This window comes from Cinclus cinclus, chromosome 2 (genome assembly GCF_963662255.1).
Source record: "Cinclus cinclus chromosome 2, bCinCin1.1, whole genome shotgun sequence".
Taxonomy (NCBI): Eukaryota; Metazoa; Chordata; class Aves; order Passeriformes; family Cinclidae; genus Cinclus; species Cinclus cinclus.
Genome location: NC_085047.1, coordinates 39,880,815 through 39,905,014, shown reverse-complemented (window position 1 = coordinate 39,905,014; position 24,200 = coordinate 39,880,815). Strand labels below are relative to the sequence as shown.

Below are 24,200 nucleotides of genomic sequence, written 5' to 3'. Positions count from 1 at the left end.
ATAGAAATTAAACCAACACTTAGCTTACACATCATTACATTTTGTAAAAAAAGTGTTATGACATTATTAATTTATTAATACATAAAAAATTCAAAATCCCTAATATTTACAGTACCTTTTGAACACTAGAACTGTTTGTAGTTTCTTTTCCACCAATGTCAAGTACTTAATCCCAGACATGAAAGTTGGGACTAACCAAAACATCTCAGGCTGAACAGAGTAACCTCTATTTTTCCCATGAGGACACAGCCAGTATTATCCAGGACAGATTAACGAGATTTATTATAAAACCCCACCCCCAGCCCCTCTTTTCCAGGTCAAAGACCCCAAAGTTACCTTACTTAAACCCCAGAACTGAGATGGCCACAGCTGCAGAGCAACACTTCAGAATGGAATGTGACCATATATTTTTGGTACCTGCAGGGTTATATCCCTGTCCAGCATGGAGCGAGCTCTGTCCAGCTGGCAGCTTCAACTGCATTCAATGCACATCATTTGTTACTCACGACAAAATTGTTTTGTTCTTGCTCCTCCTTGTGTGTGATCGGATTTTTTTAATAAATAACGGAAGTTATTATTATCACATGCTTTTTCAGGCACATGACTCCTGATCATTATATAACAAATAGTCTGTAAACCAGTTTGGCCTCTGGGGAACTGTCAGGAGATTGAGAACGTCGCATGTGAAGAGCAGCACCTTGCGCTGAGCGCAGCGGAGGCAGAGGAGGAGCCTTCCCACAGAACGGGCTCCTGGCTCCTGCAGCTGGGAAGCATCAGCAGGAAGAATCTATAAGTCTCTGGCGAAGCCTCTTGTCTTCTCTCGTGTTCACACTGCCACTTGCATCACGGTCTGTCAGAACTGAGGAGAAGGTAAAGTTTTAGAAGAGGAAAGGCCATCAAACCACTCGACACTTTCTGGCACACAAAGGAGCTGCCACCATGCCCGTGCTGCACTGCCAGCTGTCCCCATGCCCAGCACTAGGGTGCCCTGCACATCGCTCTCCCAGAGCCAGCACCCACCACTGGTTTGCTAACACAGCCCCCAATGAAAACATGCTGACACCACAAAGGATAGAGAAGATGATGAGCTGTGGGCGAAGCTGTGCTGATGGGTAGCAGAGCCTGCAGCTGTCCCCAGGCAGAAGGAGAGGGGCTGCACCAGCCCGAGCTCAGCAGCTTCTTTCTGCAATTCATTTCAACAGAGCTTCAAGCATGAGTTTGTTCTGATATGGACAAAAAGAAATCTTTGAAGTGTTTTCCTGAGATGAAAAACATCTCAAAAATTCTGCTTTCAGATAAAAAGGAGTCAGCTTTTCTATTAACTTTTTCAGCTCCCTGAGCCCAGATCTCCACCTTAGGCTCTTACATTTTACTTCCAAACCCACCTATTATTTAAAAAATTGACAGATTTGAAAGGAAAACTATATGCTGTCAGAATTAATCCAAGTTGCTGCACAAGAGCTGGCTGCCAAAAGGGCTTCTTCTGGTTCAAAAGTAATTCTGCTTGATTGTTCTGAATTATCCTGTTGTATAAGATGACTTCTACAAATCTCAGCCTACCACAACTGCTTGACCCAAGTACAGAGGAACAGCTAACCCCTGGCTATTGATGCTTCTTTTTTATTAATTACAGGGCATAGCTTTCTGAAGAGAAAACATTTATTCTTCTCCTACCTTTGAAACAGCTCTTTAACTTTCCCTCAGCATTGTGCTCACGTACTCAGGCAAGCTTCTTAATGTTTTAAAGCATCATCACTTTTGGTTTATACCTCTTCCTGGATATTTGGCTTCTCTAATTCTGCACTTGAGGAAGAAACTGGTTTCACAATTAAGATATGTCACATTTTTAGGACAGAATCCTAGACTGTATCTCATATGAGTGATTGCTCAAGGTGGCCATGGGACTGATAGGATATCCACTGTTGCACCAATCCAGACTGACTTGAACCATTTTATAAAAATCTCTTTACAGTCAATCGTCCTTGCTCTCTATCAAAGCAGGAACAGGAGCATGTTTACTGACCCCAGTCCCATTTCCCTTTATTTTTCATTATCTGTTCCTCTGCCAGCAGCATTTCTGAGCATCAGATGTATTTTTATATTCACCCAAGACTTCTGCCAAAGCCTGAATAGAAGCAGAAGCAGCAGTTACTACCTTTTGGAGCTAACATCTGAAGAAAAGTCCTGAAACCACCAGCTTTCTCACCGGAGCTGCTTCAAGCACAACCTACCCTAGAGCTTTCCTACTGTGTAGGGGGTCTTAAACAGTTCAAACAGCTAAAGCCTCTTAGTGCCAGAGCAGAGTTATCAGCAATGACCACCAACCTAACAAAACTTCAGCGTTTAGCTGTGCCACAGACCTACACCACCAGAGTCTTCTGCGGTTACAGCACTTACACAGCCAGCAACACAGCAAGGACTAAGCAGGTCCATTATATTATAGAATATATTAGCAAGTTTTTGGTAGGAATACACATCTAGATCAGCTTACCTTGTAACTCTGTTGCCTCTTTTTCCAGCCCTTCTGTAGTTGTTTCTTCAGGCTTCTCCAACTCGGCCGTCCCTGGCTTCCCATCTATGGTATCAGTCTTAATAGTACCAAGGTTTACCAAAAGCTGCATGACATCAAACTTCTCAGAAACTGCAATGTTCTCCAGCACTTTGAGGCATTTAAATGATTTAAGTTCACTCACGTTTTCCTCAAGAAAGAGGAGGTAAAGGCTTAAGTCATCAAAATTCTTTGACTTAAGCTTCAGAACATCAAAAGTTGGCAAGATTTCATACACTTTGAGAATACCTGAATTCCATCTCCATGGAACAAACATTGCATACACTACCAGGGGCATCACCAGCAGATAGACTATCAGGTTAATATAGCTGAGTACCTTGAAGACACCAACAGCAATAAGCTTGCACTGAACCACCTCTGGAACAGTTGTGTCATTCTTTAGGATCCCAGTTTTGATAGTGCAGAGAAACTCATCACTCAAAGAGGAGAGACTAATGTAGTAGACAAGATAGAGGCATGCAATGAAAATAATTACTAGTGTGAGCAAACGGCAGGTAATGTACTTAATTATTAAGCACTTAGAATTCTTTTTTGTCTTCAGGTACTGCTCCACAATTGGGTATTTAAAGTAGCTTTCAGATATTTCCCATAAACTGAAAAAGAGGAAAAAAAAAAACACATCAAATCATATAGATCAGATGCTGCAGCATTCACCTACCTCAAGTACCAACAAAACCTAGCACTCTAAAAGAGACAAAAGATTGGAAAACTTCTTAAAATCATAGAACCTCAGTATAGTTTACATTAGAAGGATTCTTTAAACATCATCTATTTCCAACAAATCCCCCTCCTCTGACAGGGACACCTTCCATTAGACCAAGTTGCTCAAAGCCCCACCTAACATGGCCCTGAGGACATTGAGAGATGGGGCATCCACAACTTCTCTGGACAACCTGTGCCAGCCTCACCACCCTCACAGGGACGAATATTTTCCTAATGCCCAATCTAAACTTACTTTCTTTCAGTTTAAAGCCTCCTTCCTCCTTGTCCTGTCACTACAAGCCCCTCTAAAAATGCCCCTTCCAGTTTTTTTTTTGTATATCCCTTTTAGGTACTGAAAGGTGCTTTAATGTCTCCCTGGACCCTTCTCTTCTTCAGGCTGAAGAACTCCAGCTTTCCCAGCCTGTATCTGTAAGAGAGGTGTTCCATCCCTCTAATCATCTTGGTAATCCTCCTCCGAACCTAATCCAACAAGTTCACATTCTCTTCTTGAGGTAAATCAAAGGTAGTTCTATTGAAGCCAATAGAAAACCAATCGAACAGCAGATAAATGAAAGGTATCAACACTAATACAGAAAAGTTGCAAACTTTTTCACTTTCTTAACTCTGTTAAGAAACAAAGAGTTCAAACACTGGAAAACTGAATAAATTGTATAGCCCTCATGGCAAAAAATTATTTTTTGTTTAAGTACAAAACAGGAGCAGCAGGCAAATCCATGTGGAAAAGCAGACTCTCCAAGCACTTGTTCAATAATAGAACATTAGAAAGCTTTTTACTTGTCGAGACCTAACTCCACATTTGAAAGAAGAAACCCAAGTCCCCACTCCACTACCTCTACCCCCAGATACAGAAAGAAACAGGTACCCTGACCTAGAAGAAGGCAGGAACTGGATCTGGTTGGAACAGTGCACCAACCTGATCAGAAGGGGAGGGGGTTGCTTTTGTGGGTTTTTGATGTTTGTGGTTTTTTGTTTGTTTGTTTGTTTGTTTTGACCAGAAGCTTTGCAGACCTAGATCTCAAAGAACAGGAGATGACAAGTAACTTGACAGAGTGCAAGTGACTGTCAACAACACTGAGAACTGAGGACTGAAGTATCTCTTTTCTTACACTGTGGTGAGCCAAACTATTTAACACCTACTACAACTAAAGAAGTCAGAACATCTCAGGTAATAAGCAATCTGAAGAGCTCATTATATGTTTTCTTTGAAAAAAGAAAATAAGTTCCAGCTCCATGTGCCAAAGTAATCATTTCAGATATCTTTTTTTTAGCCAAACTTAAAATTGTGTCAGGTCACCGTTCAAACTTCTGCAATAAATTTTTAAGGGAGTACAGATGTCACATCTTTTACCAACTTGAAGAAAAGACCAGAGAAAGCCAAGCTCCAACATCTTACCTCTGTGTCAAGTTCTCACTAGTAGCTGGAATCAAGTCAGTAGGATCCCTGGGGTCTCCACTTCGAATACTATTAGCAGCTTTGATTGCCCTGTTATAGGCTTTGTCAAGTTCTTCCATAATAAATTTCAGGTCTGAGGAAAGGTGAGGTGCTGCAGTGAAGCGCCAGAACAAACATGGTAGATACAGCAGGATAGCAACAAGCAGAAGGATGTATGGGAAGAACTGCAAGGAGAAAACCACCCTGATTAGGCTTCACCTGCATAAGTCAGCTAATCACCACCATTCCCTGTAAGTATTAGGTTTCCTAGAGATCTATTAAATCCCTATAATTTTATTTAAATCCTTCTACAAAAACCCAATTTTGTGATTATTTGGGATATGCAGAGAAAGCAAAATCTCTTTTCAGACAGCTCCAGTAATTTTGCTGCTGCTTAGAGCTTCCCCCCATTGAAGGAAAAAAAGCACACAGAATAAAGGTGCCATCATCCTGATAACATTTTCAATCCTCTGCATATTCAGAACTGCTGGAGATGACATTGAGAAAAACAGCATTAACCTGGGGAAAAACAAATAGCAAAGCAAAGCAACTATCAGAGGGGCTGACTGAAAGAAGACAGCATCACCAAACTCTCCCTCCTCGATGTGTCACCAGTGCTCATAGCAACTAGAACACTTCAAACACCAGCAAAATCTTTCCTTGAAAGATTTCCATTAGCTGTCAGGAGGTTAATGGATAGACCTGCTACAGCTCTGCCTCTGCCTGCAAACACACATCTGTTCAGAGTGCATGACATCCAAGGACTGCAAAGGATGTGAGCGTGGCTTTAATACTTCAGAGTATTTAAATATTTTCAGATAGCACCTAAATGGAAACCAACACACAGCATCAGAATGGTCTGGTGTTAGTGCAGCAGTGAGAAGTCAGCCCTTATATGGTCACAACTGCTTAGGGAAAGGGCTGAACCAGGTGTAAAATGCAAGTTTGAAGTTTTTCCATCTTTCTTCTATTTATCAACAAGTAGTTTTTGTCATGCAATTTTAACTCTAATTCCTTCCAGCGGCAGGAAAGATGGTGTTTTCTACATACTCAGACATTATATTTGAAGTATAAAATCATACACAGCATTACCCTTACAGAGACATGATGTAAGACCTGGTTAGACAAGCAGTTTGTTGATAAAATATATTGCAAATTTGGCCAACCTCTAATTCATTACATTCAGCTTTTGATAGCAAGCCCACCTAACTCAAATCCAGCATCAGTTCATAAGGAACTTTAAATTAGTTGAACAAATATGAAACATATTTGTAAGACATCATGAGTGTTACAGACATGTGCCCATGCACATTCATTGGCAAAGCCAGTGGAGATTTTTAGAGGAAGCTTGAACTGAAATCATTAATCACTGCAAGTAGAAAAGCTACACGTACATTTGCAGGTATATAACAAGATGAAAATCTGGACCTAATATAACTATGTTAACTTGTATTTGCATTAATCAAGAGAGATTAAAGTTTTGCATGCACAAAGTAAGTAATTTGATGTTATGGAACATTTTATTCAGGAAAATTACTTCTAATATCACCTACCATTAAAGCAAACTCCTGTGTTATTACTGACAGCAGGAATGCATATGATGTATTAGACCTTAAATGACTGACTTCCCTTACCCACAGCAACCCATAATAACTGTGCAGAGCTCTGCCCTCACTACTGCCTCTCCCTCCTCTTTACACAACAGATCATCCTCCTTCTCCCAGACCTAGCCTTCCCAACTGAGATGTAAAGCTCTGGCATGTCCAACATATTTGGGACATCTCATCAGCAGCACAAGAATTTGTTCTTCTTATTTATCACTGTGGACAATGCCACCAGGTCTGAATCCTGATGCTTTGGTTTACCCAAAACTTAATGGTTTCATGCCCAGGCTCTATCAGTCCTCTGAATTCTGAATTATGTAGAAATAGAAATTATCTGTCTTTGAACCCATCTTATACTTACCTAAGCTCCTCTAAGCTGCTGCAACCCATTTTCCATAGGTTTTAACAAATGCTTATATAGCTGCAAAGCCTGTTTGACTTCACTTAGACCTGTGTCATACACCTCTGAGCCACCCTCCACTGGTGCCAGGTGGGGAAAGAAACAAAGATACATCTGATTCTGGAAGAAGCAGTCAAAATGCCTTACACTGGTTTACACTGCTTGGCTTCAGTGTTCACTCATTTCACATTTTGCATAAGAAGATTCATTAATTCTCTTCCTGACTCTCAAAACTGCAAACACCATCAGTAGTGTCCCATATAATCCTAGAGATCTCTTTATCTCAAGTTCTACAAGATATGTGCTAAGAGGCAAGATAGCCCCAAACCGCCATTGTTCCAGTCTCCACTTCTTACTTTATAACTTAAAAGAATTCTGCACTTGTGTAGCACATTGGCATCAGCCCTCTTGCTCTGTCCCAGATGTCCTCCAATGTCCCACTCTAGCCTGCCCCTCATTAGTCCCTGCCATCTTGCCTTGCACATCCTCCTCTCCCCAATTCCTTCACCACTGCCTCCTCACCTAGAAGCATCCCACTGCTGGGGAAAAGGCACTTTTGCTGGGCTTCCTCTCACCAGGCTCTCAACACTCCAAAAGCTGCAGCTTATGGCAGCCTCAGTAAACTCTATGCAACTCTTTCCAGAATAGTCTCAAAACCAGAGCAGCAACGTGATCATTAGTGCAGCTCTTTTTGTTTGCAAATGTATTTGCCATTTCTTCCACAGCACTTGATGCACAACTCCATCCTTCTCAGGTCCTGGCTTTTTTAAAAATGAAAGATACACTTGTTCTGTTTGTTAACAGTAGGCGTAGATAACCAGCAAATTGTTTTGAATCATTAAAATTTAAGGTCTTGAATGACAGGCAGAAGTGAAACTGCAAAGTCATCTGGCATGAGTCCTAGGTTTCAGAGCAATAGACTTGGGTTGTCCAGCTCATCCGATTACATTTGACAGTCAAACATGACTACCCATTTTAAGAAGAGGACTCTGTGGTATTTGTGCACAGACAACTACATGGCATTTACCTTTCTTTTATGGTTTATGGTTTTATGGCTTATTTGCTCCCAAGGTGCTGAATACACAAGGAAGAAATGCCGCTCCAGCCTTGGGTAGCTTGTATCATCGAAGTAGAAGGAAGCATTGCTGATCCCAAGAACTGTATGGTCAAAAGTATGCCAGAGAAAGATACTGGCCCAGAAGTAAAACTCATTTTTTCCTTTCCTGTATAGTTATCAAGTTTCTTTTCGACATATTCAGTACAAGACTGACAAAACAAGCAGTGTGTGCAGCAGGGACTCAAACTGCAGTGCCCTGTATATTTTCTGCTATGTACTGCTGAGCTCCTGAAAGCTAAGGATGATGGAAGCAGGTTCTCCTGCCTTGCTTGGCCCTTAGTCTGATGGCACACTGAGGGGGACAGCAGGCTCCCAAGGAAGCAGAGCACTTGGAAGCCAAGAGGCTGCCCCTGTACTGCTGCAGGCCATGTCACCTGACAAGTCTTTGAGCCCTGTGCACATTCCAGGCTGTTTAAGTAAATTTGCTAGAATTCAACTACTGTTCAGCAAGAACATGTGCATGGGTAGAGAAGAAGAGGCATTTAAGCAATCCATCTGCAGAAGCAGGTAAGGTGCTGGAATCACAAAACTGTCTCTCAAAGATGCATAAGCAACACGCTCTCCCAAAGGTAGAAATAAAAATCATACCAAAGCACAAAATAGTCTGCCATCACCAGCTTCAACTCTGCTAAGATGAAGTAAATACACAGCAAAAAAAGTTAAAAGGGCATTTAAAATATCCACTTTATAACCTCAAATATGCTTTTATCATGCAAAAAAATTAGCTGGAATTGGTGGAGTGACGCAAAAGTTATTTTCAAGGGCCTAATCTACAGAAAACTTGCCAGAGTCTGGATGAAAATGGCTGGAAGAAGATGAAAGTAACTTTAATGATATTTAGAAAACAGCTTTCTAATTTTACTGCATCTTGCAACTTCAGTCCCTGTTTCCCCTGAGCAAACACTATACAAGTGACTGAAAGCATTCTGACTTCCATCTACATGACTATGGTCAAAGAGTAACTTTAAATAGCACAAAACTTCAGCTGCACAGGTCTGGGTAACAGCCTTGAGAAAATTAATTGGCAGACAATTAAAAGAATGGAGCACTGATGTGCCTTCATTCACTTGACATTAAAATACATGAACACAGTGAGATGTCTCCCCCTTCAGTTCCAATTTTGGAAAGAACCCAAGCAAAGACACTAGTCCCCAAACAGGATAATGACAGCAATTACACATTTCCAGAAGCGAAGACATTAAACTCCCTCTGGATATGACCCTATTTTTGTTTGCAGCAATGGGAGGTATCTCAACGGTGTTCAGCAAAAACAGCTATAAATGACTGATCATTTTAAATGAGATCCTATCCTGTCTCCAAACCCACAAGTGAATCTCAAACCCTACATAACCTTTATCCCGCCTGTTTTGATATAGCCTCAAAACTGCATTTTTCCAGTTTCAGTTAACTCCAGCCATGATCACCAGTGGAGGCTGTGATGCCATATCCAGCTTATTCTGGACTTTGGGGAACAGATGGCAATGTGTTAGTCAAGGGCTGCCTAGAACTGTGACCCAGACCTCTTGCTGGTATACACAAGTCAATCACCACACTCCCTAAGCAGCAGGCAGCCAGCCCAGGGCCTGTTAACCTTTCCTGCATGGCCACAGACTGCATGCCAGGTTCTCCCCTTAAGCAGGGATACCTCTCAAGGTTAGTCCTCAAGGCTGAGAAATTCCTTGCTGTAACACACTGTCTCTAGGTGATTAATAGCATGCCTGAAATCTTCTCTAAGTGATATCAAGGATTGATAGTGCACATATAATCATTCAGATACAAATTGTTGAGAAGTCTGGGACTAAGTTTGAACCTAGACACACTTGAACTCCCCTCTGAGAAGTTTAGATTACAAAGGAGTCCTTTCTGAACCTCATGACTCAACAGGAGGGTCTCCCTAACAATTCTCATTTTATCCACCATGCACTAAATAATGAAGTGTATCTTCCCACCAAATCTTAATGAACCACTGTCACATTTACCATTGAACTGTATTAACTCACTCTTTTATATCAACACATTGTTGCTTCTCTCTTGTGAGTGAAGTGGATGACTCCATCTGCAAGAGACTGAAGTAGCTCTAGCACTACACTTCTAGATTCATTTATAAACGTATCTGCATATGGGTTTCCTTGCTCTGACAGCCCTTAATCTCTCTGGGAAGGGTTTACAGGTGAAACACAACAAGCCCTCAGTCAACTAAGAAATTGTACAAACATTGACTAACTAGAACCAAGTAAAAATAACGACTATAACTGTACCATCAAGACAATGAATAACCCCAAGGTTTGTTTTGGTGTATTCACAGACAAGTGACTCGAAGAACAACTCAAGGGTCCATGGTAAATCTTACTTCTATTACAAAAGTGAGGGTTTTCACATAATTTTACATCATGCATATACAAAGACCACAAAACAACTCTCTGTATGCAATGCTTTCAGCAGATCCCAAAGCACCTGTCTTGCACTTGGAAAGATCTGAGTCAGACAACTGACCTCTCCTGGCTGTGCCACATGTGAAGACCTCTTCTTTCAGTCAAATGAATTGTTTGCCTGCATTTCATATGAGTACAAATCTTCTTCTGAACAACCCTTTACCTCTTCTTTGTTCACTTTTATCTTCTTTGCTTCTCACTAATTAATAACAGCCTAGAAAATACAGTAATTTAAAAAAATCTGGAAGACTCTTGATCATAGGCAGCTCCATCCTAGCAATACAAATTTCAGGACTATAAAGTGGTCACCACTCAGTATTCAACCACCCCTCAACTTGCTTGGTTACTATCCAGAGTCAGTAAGATGATGCTCACTGTCCCCCTGCTTGAGTTTTTATAAATTTCTCTGTGCCAGATGGATTTAAAAGGCTTCACAGTGCAGTCTCCTCCTCTTCCCCTTCACTAGACTGTGAGGAGTACCCACACAAAATGGCCAAAAGCTTCTCTTCTCCTTCTAGTTAAGAATCAAGACATATTTTACCAAAATAACTTGTCAGGTAGAACATTCATCTTTAGAGACAACAAGCAAACTACCTGCATAGGGCAGGCAAATGCAAAACTCCTCCATCCCTCATCACCACTGACTGTCAGTCTTTACTACTCATCTCTAGAAACCAACATCTCTGTTCTGACACTTCAGACAGATACATGAAACCTCTTAAGGGAATTAAACCTGAATGGAAAATCCCATAAGAAAACAGAGGCAACAAAATAGTGAAGCCTGACCAGAGTAAGTTTCATCAATGACAAACCTAAAGAGGACTTTTGTCAGAGGACTCAACCATATAATCATTTTGACAGCTCTTCCACTGATGAAGAGGAGGAAATCTTAGCATTAAACTAAGAATGCAGGCAGGACCTACCACAGTCCCTTCTTTACATTTATCTATCTGCACATTTATTATACTTTTATCTATTTGTTCACTGAATTGTGCATTTTAGTACACAACTCATTTTGCTTCCTGATAAGGGTTATCCAGTGTGAAGAGTTCCCAGGATCACTGGAAATTTCAGAACTCCTGTTCTCCATGAAGAGAGGTCCTGGGCACCCACTAAGAGCTCACTGACCACTAGACAGTCAAGGAACCCAAAAGTCTGCAGTATGCTCCTTTTCAGTTTCCAAACTGATATATTCAACCCCTGGGAGAGACCTCCTAGAGCAGAAAGGACAACCAGTAAAGGTGCCAAACTCTGGGGAGTGCCCAGAACTGAAACTTACATTTTACTGCTCAAAAAAACAAAAATCCCAGAGCAAACTTGAACTCTGAAATAGGAGGGAGATGGCAAGGTTCCAGTTTTTCTGTAATGCAACCTGGGCTTGATAATTCTCCAGAGCAACCAGATGCTGAGAACAAAAGCAGTGCAGGTTACTACAAGTTGGCTTTTTCACCAAAGAGCTACCTGCTCCTGCTTCCTCTCTGTATACACTGAGCACTGCCCAGGAGGCTGTATTTCTGACAGAGCACAGAGAACACACCATTAGGAAACCCATCCATTTTAATCAGTAATGGGGCCTACAATCTCATTCACCCCAAACCTTTATATAGTGCCTCCTTAAGTAGTTTTTATGGAGCCTTCCAGCATGCCAATACAGTGAGATACTGAGTGAGTCAGAGTTTTGGAAAGAACCTGAGATGCCCTGCAAATAAAAGCTCTGCTTCCCAGAAAGCAGGAAAAAAAGTTTTTAAGTGTTTTTTTAAGAAGAATTGGGCCTAATGACCCCGTTGTCCCTCTGTGTGCATCCTCTGCATCCTTGCAGAGTCAGATCACCACTGACCTGAGAACAGAAGTCTCCCTTTTCTCCTTAACATCACTGTGCTCCCAAAGGCTCTGTTCCAGCCATTTTTAAAATTATTATCTAGCCAAAAGCTGCAGAGCAATGAGCTTGTGCATACTTTGCAGTACAAGGCTGGGGTAAGAACCCAAGTCATCCTGCAGAAGTGATCCCAAGCCACTCAACAGCTGTTGGCCTTGGATGCAAAGATCAGCTTTCAGATACCAGAGTGGGAACCAAAGTTCACTGTTAAACAGCTGTAATGCCACTCCTTCCCTGTAAGCTTGTAAAGCATGGAGGCTGGTGAACAACCAGAAATATATTAGTTAATACTGAGCTCCAAAGAGCATCTGCAGCTCCCAGTGTCTGGGTCAGAAGGGTGGGTGGTTAATCATGGATCTAGGAAGATGAGTCACCAGCCTGTTACAGCCCCTGGCTCAGCTGTGCAGATGCACTTCCTGCAAACAGTCTACAGGATATTTACAAGGAAATATCATATACCATACACATCATGGAGGAGCTGCAGCAATTTCTGATACAGCACTAGTCAGCAAATTAACATGGGTTGCATCATAAAAGTATGAGTGCTTAACCTATTCTTGGCTGGCAAACAAGCAGACAGTGCTATCAGCAGGTGACTACCACATGAAATTCAACAAAGAGTTTGGGTAACAACAGCTCATTCCCTCAAGAGAAAGGGGCAGCAAAATATCCAGATTTGCAGGTGGAGTTTCCAGTGCTGCGAGATGCTCCAGTAGCTTTGTTTGGCCTCTGTAGAAGGTCTGGATGAAGTGGAGTCCTCACTGTGCAAGGAAGAGCTCAGGCTAGACACCAGCAAGCTTGTTTGAATATTCATGAAACACATGCCTATTGGTCAAGGTTATCAGTGGGGCTATTTGGAGAAGACAACAGTAAATTCTCAATTAATTATTTGAGTTGGCAAACAAATCAGAGACAGCCTTCAATAGTCTGTCAGTAATTATACCACCAGATGACTGTATAACAAAATCTGAGGCTCAGGATACAGAAGCAAAAGCCAGAAATGCAGGCACTGCAGGTCTCATACCTGAGCTCCCTCTAGCAGAGAACCTCAGGTTCTCCTCTGCTCCCAGGGGTTTATTTGCTGGGACAAGTAATAAAAGGGCTGAGGAAGGCAGAACACAGATATGCAGAGCCAAACGAGCATTTCTTACTTTGGCATCAGCACTGCTCAAGCAGGCTGAAGCTGCCTCTCGAGTTGAGTCAGCTCCAGGCATGCTCCAGGCATGGCATTAACTCAGTGTGTAACTCTTGCCAAAACTCAGCTAACTACTTTGAGCCAGCTCAAGTATCTTAAAATCCACTGCACTTTTAACGCATAAAATACATCTCTTCTGTGCTTTATATGATGCTGCTTTACCTGAAGCACTGAAAGTCAGCTCATGGTTTGCATGTGGACATGCAGAATAGCCTGCTGAAAACAGGGGTTAAACCTGTTGGTACCAGTGATTAATTTCATCTCTCCCAAATGTCTATCTGCCACAAGTCCATGCACAAGAGTAACACAACAAAAATATAAAATGTTTTTATTACCCTGTTTTTCTAAAATAAGCTTTTGATACAAGCATTAAGGCAGTTGCTGTGTTCTGTATTCCAGTTTTAAAATAGTTCCTGACTAAAGCCAGGTGAAGCACTCACTCCAGGGCAATACAGCAACATTAACATTACTCTTGTATCAGATAACCGGTGGCCCTTTATTTAAAAGTAGAAAATACCTTCTCTAGTACTACCATCTTTGGAAGTAAGGGAAAGAAAACATCCTAAAAACAGAGTCAAGTCAAAGGCAAGGACTAGAGCAGGGCAGATAAACAAGAAAAGCGAGGCAAAGGTAGGTTTCAATGTGGGAATAATTTTGCCAGGAGATGGAGATCTATACATACTTTATGCAGCCACAGGGGTATGTTTTCTAAGTTGTTGTGGGATGGTTGCTTCTGCTGCACAGCTGCCCAGCAATAGGAGTCCACATAAGCAGCTTGTCGCCAGGAGAAAGAGCTGGGTGCAAAACAGCTTATCTGAGCACCTGGGAAAACAAAGCAAAAGTTATTGCATTCTCAAAAGATTAAAAAAAAAAAAAGAAGAAGGAAACAAGTTTAGGAAGAAAAGTGCATATTTAAGATGTTAAGGTATTCAAAGTTATCAGGTTAAGTGAGCAGACAATGCACAGCAGTTCTACAGGGCAGAAGGTCCTGAGCTCCCACTGCACCCAAAGGCTGTCACTCCCACAGGGATCCATCTAAAGAGGACTCCTAAGGGCTGAAACAGCATATTAGAACACCTATCTTTTAGGCCCATTTCTGTAAGTTTTGTGGGAATGTGACCTTAAAGACGTTTCTCACTTGCACTTAACTCAGTTTAGCCAAAGAGGAACCAACAGATACAAAGTGTGACCAGATCAGGCCACAGGCAACAAATGCCATCGTGTCCTAACTTCCCATAAGCACAACCTACAGCTCACACATCTGTTCTAACAAGACCTCTAACACCATTCTTGCAGCCCAGCAGTCAATGCAATGATGGAAGGGCAGGTTTTCCCAGGGTGCTGCCACTTCTGCCTCCGAGACTGCAAATTATTTGGAGAGATTCAATTTATAGCTATAAAAACAAGGACTTCCTCCTGCAATTTTTGGCAGAGAAATTGTGGCCCCAGACATCTCCAAAGGGTGCCAGGCCTCTCCTCATCAGTGCAGTGACGTGCTGTCCAAGATTACACATAACACTGTCATTCCCATTTATTGCCAGGACCTCTCCAGCTGCTCAGGAGCTCCAAATTAAGATCAAGGCCCTAACTGACAGCAAGGGCAGCTATTTGCCAGCCTTAGGGTCAAATTCTGCTCTGGCCAGTCACAGGCACCAGGTGACTGCTCCCACAGCATACCTCAGACAGGAAGAGTGGTTATGGGACATCGGGTATCAGTGGCTCCTCAGGTAATGCCAGTAAAACAGGATGAAGGGGCAAAACTTCCTTTCTGAAGCTTTGAAAGTGAAAGCAATGTCCCCAAAATGCATACATTTCCACCAGACTTTCATAAATGTTACAACAGGACAGTCATTTCATCAAATAATTACACAGAGTGGACACAGCTCTTCTATGAACATTTCCTCTGAGAGCAACACTTCCAACACTTTAGCCAGTATCAAAGGACCAAAGGGGAGAAATATTGCTATATTTGTTTCCCCTTAACATATTCATCTAAGTTATGCTAATGGCATTGCTGTGTGCTTTATGGGAGTAAGTATGTAATATAAGACTCATTTGTTGTGCCTTTTTGCTAGTTTAGTTTCAGAGAATAAGAACTTCTTTAGGAAAAGGAGCCAACTGCATTTGCCTTGTAACTTGTACAGACTCTTTACAATGTAGCATAGTCAAGGAGCTTCATGAATAAAAGCCTTTCCATATGAGTCACTGTTATAATTATTTCTAGGGCTATAGCATCATAAGGACATGGTTTGATCATCATGATTTGACCTGTCACAAGTCTCCCTTATGGAAAACAAGTTACTGTTTATCAGAGCAGAGCTCAGAGCTCATGTGATTTAGCAAAGTTGGCACCAGACAAGCACTTGCACTCCCCCAAAGCCTTGGGAGTTTTTGTTTTCCAGATGATTTCCATTAGTTGCAGAAACCCAAGAAATAATAAAGTACAGGGGAAAAGAAAAGGGGGGGGGGGGGGGGGAGGAGGGTGGGAGAAAGAAAGCAAAGAGAAAAGCATGCATTTAATGTCCACTGGATAGGGACCATTCATGCCCTGCACTCATCACTTAACCAATCTCCTGCTGGTGGCTGTGCTCAGTGTGGAGCAGCAAACAAGTGACCCTTTCAAAAGAAGAGCAATGGAGTGTTCAGAAAGATGCTTTGTCTTATTCATGTTTGTGTATCCACAAAAAGAAACACATTCCATGTGTTCATTCTCATCAACGCGTGGAACACCACTTAAAGTGATGGAGTGTTTAAAAGGCAAGAGAAGTGAGGAAATAGGCAGGCAGGCCCCTTCTCCAAAACCAGTGACAAAAAAAGGCAGCCAGCCTCCAAAACGCCATGTGCACAACATCATACCAGAACAGCTACAGCAGTGCCAGTGCTGCAGCAGAGCAGTGACCATCGCTCACAATTCCCAGTGCTTCAGCAGGGCCACTGGAGATCTGACTTGGGAGCCAAGCAGAGAGATCTCAGCCTCAAGCAGGGGGACACTCCAGTTGTTGTGCTTGTTTTTAATTAACTGACCGCAGTCTTGTTTGTCAACATTTGTTAATTCAAATTACAACTTTGCAGTAACGGTAGTAATGTTAGGATTTAGACAGGGAAGATGTTTTTGTGCATCATCCATACAAAACACAGACCATTACATGCCTCAGAAAATGGTCACCATTTTCCATCTTCTTTGCCTTCCCTCCTCCAATGGAGTAACAGCAGTATATAGATAGAGATAATTTAATAAGTAATAATTTAATAATTTAAGTAATAATTCAATAATTTATGTTGGACTGTTCTGGAAGAAGTTGAAAAGAAAATCTGTAGAAATTTGGCACAGGGCTACATGCTTTCCACAGACCCACTGTGCACACAGCTATACACAGGGCTAGTTTATGAGAGCCTATCACAGGAACAGCCTCCTGGCTTGCTGACATGAAGCTATTCCTGTCCTTTGCTCCCACAAGTAATAGCCTGGGAAAGAGAAAAGCAGCAAACAAGCCTGTAACAACAGGGAGATAAAATACACAGCAAGAAGGATAACAAATAACAAATGACTGCATTTGTTAAATAGTTATCCCAACAGTCTTTGGCTAATTTATCATTACACTTGGTAATGCACCTTTTTCATAACCACTTCCTGATACTAAATTAGCTTTGGAGAGGGAGCAATAGGGATTTGACTTTTACTTTTGCAAACAAATGAGGATAAAAAAATGCTGTTTACAATGGCTGTCCTAAAGACAGATCACCCAAAAGAGCAGCAGAAAACTAAGGCAGAAATGGGTGTGCAGCCATGTATGATGAAACAACACTTCTCCAAGAGTGCTAAGATTACCAAATGGAGCTGGTTGTTGGCAGCAGGAATTACTTGCAGGCACGCAACTGAGTGCAGAGTACAAGCCTGAGTCACTGCAGCCAGTGCACAGCATGGAGGAGCTGTCACCCCAAGCAGTTGTGGCATGGTGGTTCTTCATGGTGCTTTGCCAACAAACTTCCAGCTATTGCCCCCATGACTTGTCTCTACCAGGAATACCTTTTTTTCCCTGCAAATGGCTCTTCTGCAGCTCCTACACAAGAAATCAGTGTATGAGAAGAAACTCTCAGAACCCCAAGGAAATCTCAGATTGCAAGGAGAATCCTTATTCAGTACTGGACTGCTTTGCTGGGTCCAAGGCAGGATGAGCTGAGGGATCAGCACCCTCTGGCTGCATTCTTTACAAAAGAGAGGATAAAGCCAGCAAACCAGACTGGTTTCCTCCTTCAGTGGCTCAAAACCTCTCTGCTGACTTACAGAATTAATTAAGAAACTGCAAATAACAGACAGGACTTTCAAGAATCAATGCTAATCATAGGCTTAGCTATTTTTCTTGAACCAAATGATTGCAGTTGACAGAATTAAACATTCAGTAAGTAATTATTTGGATTCTAATACACTGCAGTTACTGCAAAAACATTTGCATAGACCTGGAGGAAAACCTGGCCATTAATTATTACTATAATTTCCCACCAGACAAAATGAACTTGCCATGATACTGAAACATCTGATTTCATCTAGCAAGAATTACGCTGTTTAGTAGCCACTAAAGAAAAACCTAAACAAGAAAATCAAGACACACACAGACAATGTACAGACTGCCAGGCACCATCCAACACACATCCTCCCCACCAATATTAAAAAAAAAATTAAAGGAATTTCAATGCATCCCAAAGAAGAAACAAACGTACATGTGGGTGTACAGGTGTACACACATGCATTAAGAGCAGACCTGAAGGAATGACCAAAGTGGAAGGTTGGGTGAAACACAATCTGTTGAAGAAGGAAGTATGGAGCAGATGGGTGCACTGGAGAAAAGAACCTCTTCCCAGAGGTACTTAGGCAATGGAGTACCAGCAGAATGTGAGGCTCAGGTGATACAATGTTTAAATGAAGGGGGTCAGAGGAATTATCAGGTATATTTCTCTCTCTAGGGGGCTGCAAGTTGCCCCTCAGAGAAGTCTCAAAGTCATGCAGCTGGGTATTCATCAAGAACAGCCTTCAGAGTGAGAAGTTTTTTGATTCATGGGGAAAATGAATTCTGAATTTAATTTCCACCACTAAAGCAGCCTACCATCATTTCCACAGGAAATGTAAAGCTGGCTCTATAGGAATTAAAAAGAAAAAATATTACTAACAGCTGAAGATGCTCACCCAGTGACAACTTACGACTTGATGTTAAAGCAAATGTTTCTGCAAGTTTGTCCTGGCTGCCCAGGTAGGAACTGCCTGATGCTGGAACTGCTGCTCTTTCCGGAGCACTCCTTTACATGCCAAAGAGCAGCAGAGGGTATCCTGCTGGGATCTGCACTTCTGCTGACAGAAGTCCTCAGCCTGTCTGGCTGCTCTGGGCTGAGGCTACTCACACACTTGTCTCAGTTCTTCATTAACGCCCTGGGTTTCACAGCACCCTGCTAAATTAAATACAAGGTGTGCAAATGTCAACTGTTAGCACACAGCCTGCTTCAGCAGCACTGGGAGGGGTTTTTCCAGCTCTCAGCAGCAAGAAAGGAGCCCAGTTCAAGAGTAAAGACTGGGTTTTTTTCAGTATAGTTGCAGTGATTCAGTCTCACAATTGGGTGTTTTATTTTTCCATTTTCTATGCATTTTATTCTCATGACTGCTTCAGACACAAGATCAACTTATATAGAGAGATGCAGGCCCAGCTGGATGTGCAGTAAGGGGTACTGAAGCTATCCTGGCTCCTACAGAAGCTTCTGGGATGCAGCACCCAGAGTTCCCCACTAACATCTTCCACTGTGCTCCCTGTCTGCCAAAGCCCCTCAAGTCCCACAGGCAGCCAACTGCAAGGATGGAAACTAAAGAAACAAACTGGGTGGGAAAAGTACCCATAAATGCAGTGGAAAATGAGCAGGACATGCAAGGATTATCACCACTGGGCAAGTCCAAAGTGGTCAATGGGGACATTAACCCCATGGTGTGCATAGCATAAGGCAAGGCTCCACCTTCCCACCCCTGAGCACTCCCTCCAGAATGGTAAGACGCACCAGAGAGCACCAGTGGGAAATAAGATTGTTTTAGAGCAGCAAATCTCCATTTTGACAGATTCATGCAGAGGCTGTGGGTTGGCCCATGGTCTGATATTTCCTAGCCCAGTAACCTGCCACAAATGATAAGGCAGCAGCACTAACCAAGCCTTAATTATGATTATAACTAAGTTTCTCAACTGTCTTTATTCAACATGTGATGGTTTCTGTGTCCTGGAATGGTTCACAAGGTGTTTTCTTATATGATAAAACAGAGATGCTAAAATATGTGGTTTACTTCATCCCAGCTACATATGAGCCATGCACAACCAACACCCAAACCAAACATGTAGTAAGGGCTGCTGCGGCCACCACAAAATTCCATTCTTCTCCACTCTCTCCCTCCCTTCTTGTGTCCCTTCCCAGCCATCACCTCCCACAGAAGCCAGTGCAGGCTGCTGCTGGGCCCATTGCACAGCTGTGCCTGAAAGCTATTGTATGCAGCAGATCAAACATCATTTGGTGACAAGCATGGATGAGCAGTACACAGTTGCCCTCCTAAAAAAATGGATGAAAATATTTGATGTTGAGTGGACAGCTCTCACACCTACTTTTCTTTCAAGCTGCAACCCGAGACAGCCATTGATATTTTTCCAGAACTAAGGTGAAATTCGGTAGAGGCCAAAATGAAGCAGTTTGTTTCAATTTCTTCTCTACTCATCTGACTGTACCTGCTCAGGGCTGCAGAATTCTATTCCAACCAGTGCCTTGGGAATAAATATCTCTGTTTTCAGCCAAGCTGTTTACAGCAAAAAAGCACATCTTGTAACACACATAGTCTGGGTTCAGAAACTGGAATCTCAATCCTGACTCAGAGCTGTTCTTACCAAAAATGACACAGATAAAATTCTATCCATTTCTGGTTCATACATGCTGAGGGTGCTCCATCTTTCAAATTTAGTGGGGTTTTTTTTCCCTTTATAAGAAGAATTACTGATTTAGCTATATTTAGATGGTTTCTGTCACCACACTACCTGACCGCCTCTAGCATAATCTACCTATGAACTGCAAAATAGTGTAAGGGAATAACATCAAGCCACAACATAAGGAATATACATGTACAACACAATTCTCACAGTCCTACTGTTATTTCCATTTCCCCATTCCCAGTATATATATAACTGCATAAAGTTATGTAAAATTGTGTAAAACAAGGTCAAGCTGCAAAGAGGTAACAGGTGCAGGATTTCAAGCAGCAAAGATACCCAGGGATAGCAGACAACAGCTCAATCACTGCTTAACTACTACCAGAACCAGGTTAAAATCCCCACAAAACCACAACTGACACTGGGTTTCTAAAGTATAGCCAAAAGTAAACTCAGGCTAGTTTTCCTCCTGTCCCTGAAGAATGCCAAAGTGGGATGCAAGCACTAACCCCAGAGTTTCAGCACTGCTCACTGGCTGGGTGCTACAGCTGGGTTTTCCACACCTCCAGCAGAGAAATCCTCTGTGATTCAGCTGGAATCTCATTTATTTCCTGAAACTCACATCAAAGCTAGAAGTTACTTGGTGGCTTCAGAAAACTTCCACAGCCTTTGTAAACAGTTTAATAACTTAGCACAATTAAGAGCAGCCACGTGTAGGAGGAAAATTGCAGGTGTCTGACACCACACTGCAAGGGAACAGGAAAGCAGAGCAGGAAGGGCAGGTGACAGGATGAGCTGCCAAGAGAACGTGAGGTGGGAAGAATGCAATTATCCCAATAGAAATAGGAGCTGAGCATTCATTTTTGGAAAGGGTGTTCTGTTTTTGTACTCTGAGGCAGGTATTTCCACCAAACACTTTCACATCCACCTCTGAGTTGGTCTTTTTCAGACCTAAAAATGGACCCTGACATTTCCCCTCAGTTTAGCACTCTTGAGCTTTTTTCAGAGCAGGATTACACCACAAAGTGTTTGAAAACAAACCTTGCTGTCTATTTTATCACTGGCTGAACACCACAACACAAACACTCCCAGCCCCTAAAATCCTCAGCATTCCCCCAAATGCCTTAATGGAAGCAGTTTCTGGGCTGTCCCATAAGCAGCCAGCCTACTGAGCTGCAAGGACTCTGTGGGAAATAGGTGACAGCTGTCACCTAAAGCAGCATGGCTGATTTACTATCACTTTCTGTATGAACACCACGTGGTGCAGTTTCACACACGCCCGGAAATAACAACAATAAGTACTTCTCATACTTACTTGAATATTTATTTTTCAAATAAAACGCTCAGTTTTCAACACAATGTTTTCTTCTAACAGGTTCTCAGGATCATAAACAAAAAAGACACACTAGCAAGATGCAGCCCATGTTTCCATTCTCACTTGATCAATCTACTGCACACACAAGTTCAATTCAAAATAGTTTTAATATTGAAATAATTGAAAGACAAGAACTTGGTTCATCTGAAAGAAAGGCACACTTTAGCAAACTCTGCAGTTCAACTGTGCGCTTGATCTTTGTGTAAGGGAGGAAAATGAAAGAAATAAAAGAAACATTGATACACAGGCACTATTTCAAACTCCAGCACTTCTAGAGTAGAAGTAGAAAGAAGAACTGAGGGGCCCATATACAAGCTATTGTATGGAAATGCAAACCCTTTTTTGTCATTGCTTTAAGAGTAAGAAATGTGCATATATCAGTAGCAGATCTAAAACTAAAAGAAGGTTAGAGTACAGAAATACAGATGTATCCATCAAGATTCTGGATGAACAGAGCTGCCACTGAGCTGACCTGGTCTCAGCATTCCCAGTCTGGCTGTCCTTCTCTCCCCAGCACTGTTATTGCAGGCCACAGTGATCTGGTGCACATCTTGTGCAATAGGTACGTAGCTTTTTGTAAATACAGCAATCTGGGGCATCTTATCTCTTAATCTGGTATCTGACTAATGCTATTCATGATGGCTTTGCACAGATTCACCACTCATTCAAAGTCTCATTCCAATTCTGTGCTCCTGATACTCACTTGACTCAGTCCTGTAGATGATGGAGATTAGGTATATAACGCTGAATGCCAATAAACAGGTACATGAAGTAAATGGATCTATCTCTTTGAAAGGCTGTGATTCACCCTGTCTCAAAATGGATAGCATTGCTTATTCACCTTTGAAATCTTTATTCATACAGTGTTATTCTTAGCAATTCATAGAAAGGCTTGGGTTGGAGGAGACCTTAAAGATCATTTAGTTCCACTCCTCACGCCAAGGGCTCCTGCATGACAACTTTTGTAACTTGGGGAGGTGGGTAAATAAAAAGATAGTAAAATAATTGGGGAACTTGACCTTTTACCTATAAGGCATCGTTCCATCTATCGAGTCACAGCAGAAATTGAAAACTGAACTGGAACAGCTGCAGAAGGGCAGAGGAGCAGCGGAAAGCTTTAGAGAGCTCTCCCACTGCCCGTCCTGCGGGTGACCCCACCGAGCCGCCTGCAGCATAAAGGCAGAGCTCTGACAGCCCTTCCTTCTCCTGGCCCTGGCAGCTGTGAGCGACACCGAGATCCTACTGCCAAACACCCCAGGTGCCGGGGGCAGCTCCCGGGGCACATCCTGGCTGGCTGCTCCAGCCTGGACTGCGCTGGGAAACAAAGGGAGCCACGGCTTCAGCGCTCCCCATCGCTCCTAGGGGAGAGGATGCGTCTGCCGCGCTAACAAGGCTCCTGCTCGGGAGGTGCTGGGAGAACGGGGTGCGGCAGCCGGGGAACGCCCAGCGAGGAGGAGGGCTCGGGTAAGCGCGGGGAGGGCCGGCCGGGAATCTCAGCACACCTGGCCGAGCCTGCTGCCAGGGATGCTCTCCGGGACGGCTGTTTTCGGGAAGGCAGCCTTCCGTCCCGCGGCCCAAAGGCGCCCTCTGCCCTGCACCGAACGGGATCCCTCCCGGCAGCCGAGCCCCGCCGAGCGCTGCGTTCCCGCCCCGCCGAGCCCTTTGTCTGCCCTGAACCGGGAAAGGGGGGAGAGGGGAGCCGGAGTTACCGATGGAGACCTCCTGGGCGAAGGCCAGGGAGATGAGAAGCAGCGGCAGCCCCACGGCGATGCAGGTGACGATCTTGTCGAGCGCCAGCTCCAGCCGCAGCCCCTTGTAGCGCGTCTCCGGCGGCTCTTTGAGCAGGAAATCGGAGAAGACGTACTCGGTGGCGATGTGCGCGATGGCCATGGCGGGCACGGCTGAGCCGGGCTGGCCTGTGCTATGCTGTGCCGTGCCGGGTTAAACCGAGCCGGGCCCCGCCCGGGAACGCCCCCACAGCCCCGCCCGGCCCGGCCCGGCCCCGCCGTGAGGGCCGAGGAGCGGCGTCCTGCAGGACGGGAGAGGGATTGCGGGCACGGGGAATGGCTCGGCTTGGGAGGGACTGTAAAGGTCATCTTGTTCCAGCCCCCCTGCTCTGGACAGGGACACCTTCCGCTAGAACAGATTCAGCCTGGCTTGAACGCCGCCGGGGATGGGCCATCCGCAGCTTCTCTGGGCAACGTGTGCCGCCTGTGCCACCATCCTCACAATAAAGAATTTCTTCACAAAATCTATTCTAAACCCACCCTCGTTCAGTTTACAGCCATTCCCCTTTCTCCCATCACTGCATATCCTTGTAAAGTGACATTCTCCCTTTTTTTTTTTTTTTTACAAGCCCCCTTTGGTACTAGAAGGCCACAGTGAGGTCTGTCTAGAGCCTTGTCTTCTGTGGGCTGAACAGTCACAGCTCTCTCAGGCTGTCTTCTAGGAGAGCTGCTCCAGCCCCCGCACAGAGCATCTTTGTGGCCTCCTCTGGATGTGCTGTAGCATGTCCATGTCTTTCCTGTGCCGGGGG

General features: G+C 43.4%; 1 protein-coding gene across 1 annotated transcript; it reads right to left on the bottom strand.

Moving 5' to 3' along the window:
- Window positions 1-773: 773 nt before the first annotated feature.
- Window positions 774-23,824, bottom strand: PANX1 (pannexin 1). Its single transcript, XM_062514359.1, has 5 exons — window positions 23,374-23,824; window positions 14,031-14,170; window positions 4,686-4,909; window positions 2,492-3,162; window positions 774-859 (listed from the first exon to the last, which is right to left on the bottom strand). Exons 1-5 carry the CDS (start codon window positions 23,552-23,554, stop codon window positions 774-776), a joined length of 1,302 nt encoding a protein of 433 aa, XP_062370343.1. The 5' UTR covers window positions 23,555-23,824.
- Between the last annotated feature and the right edge of the window lie 376 nt (window positions 23,825-24,200).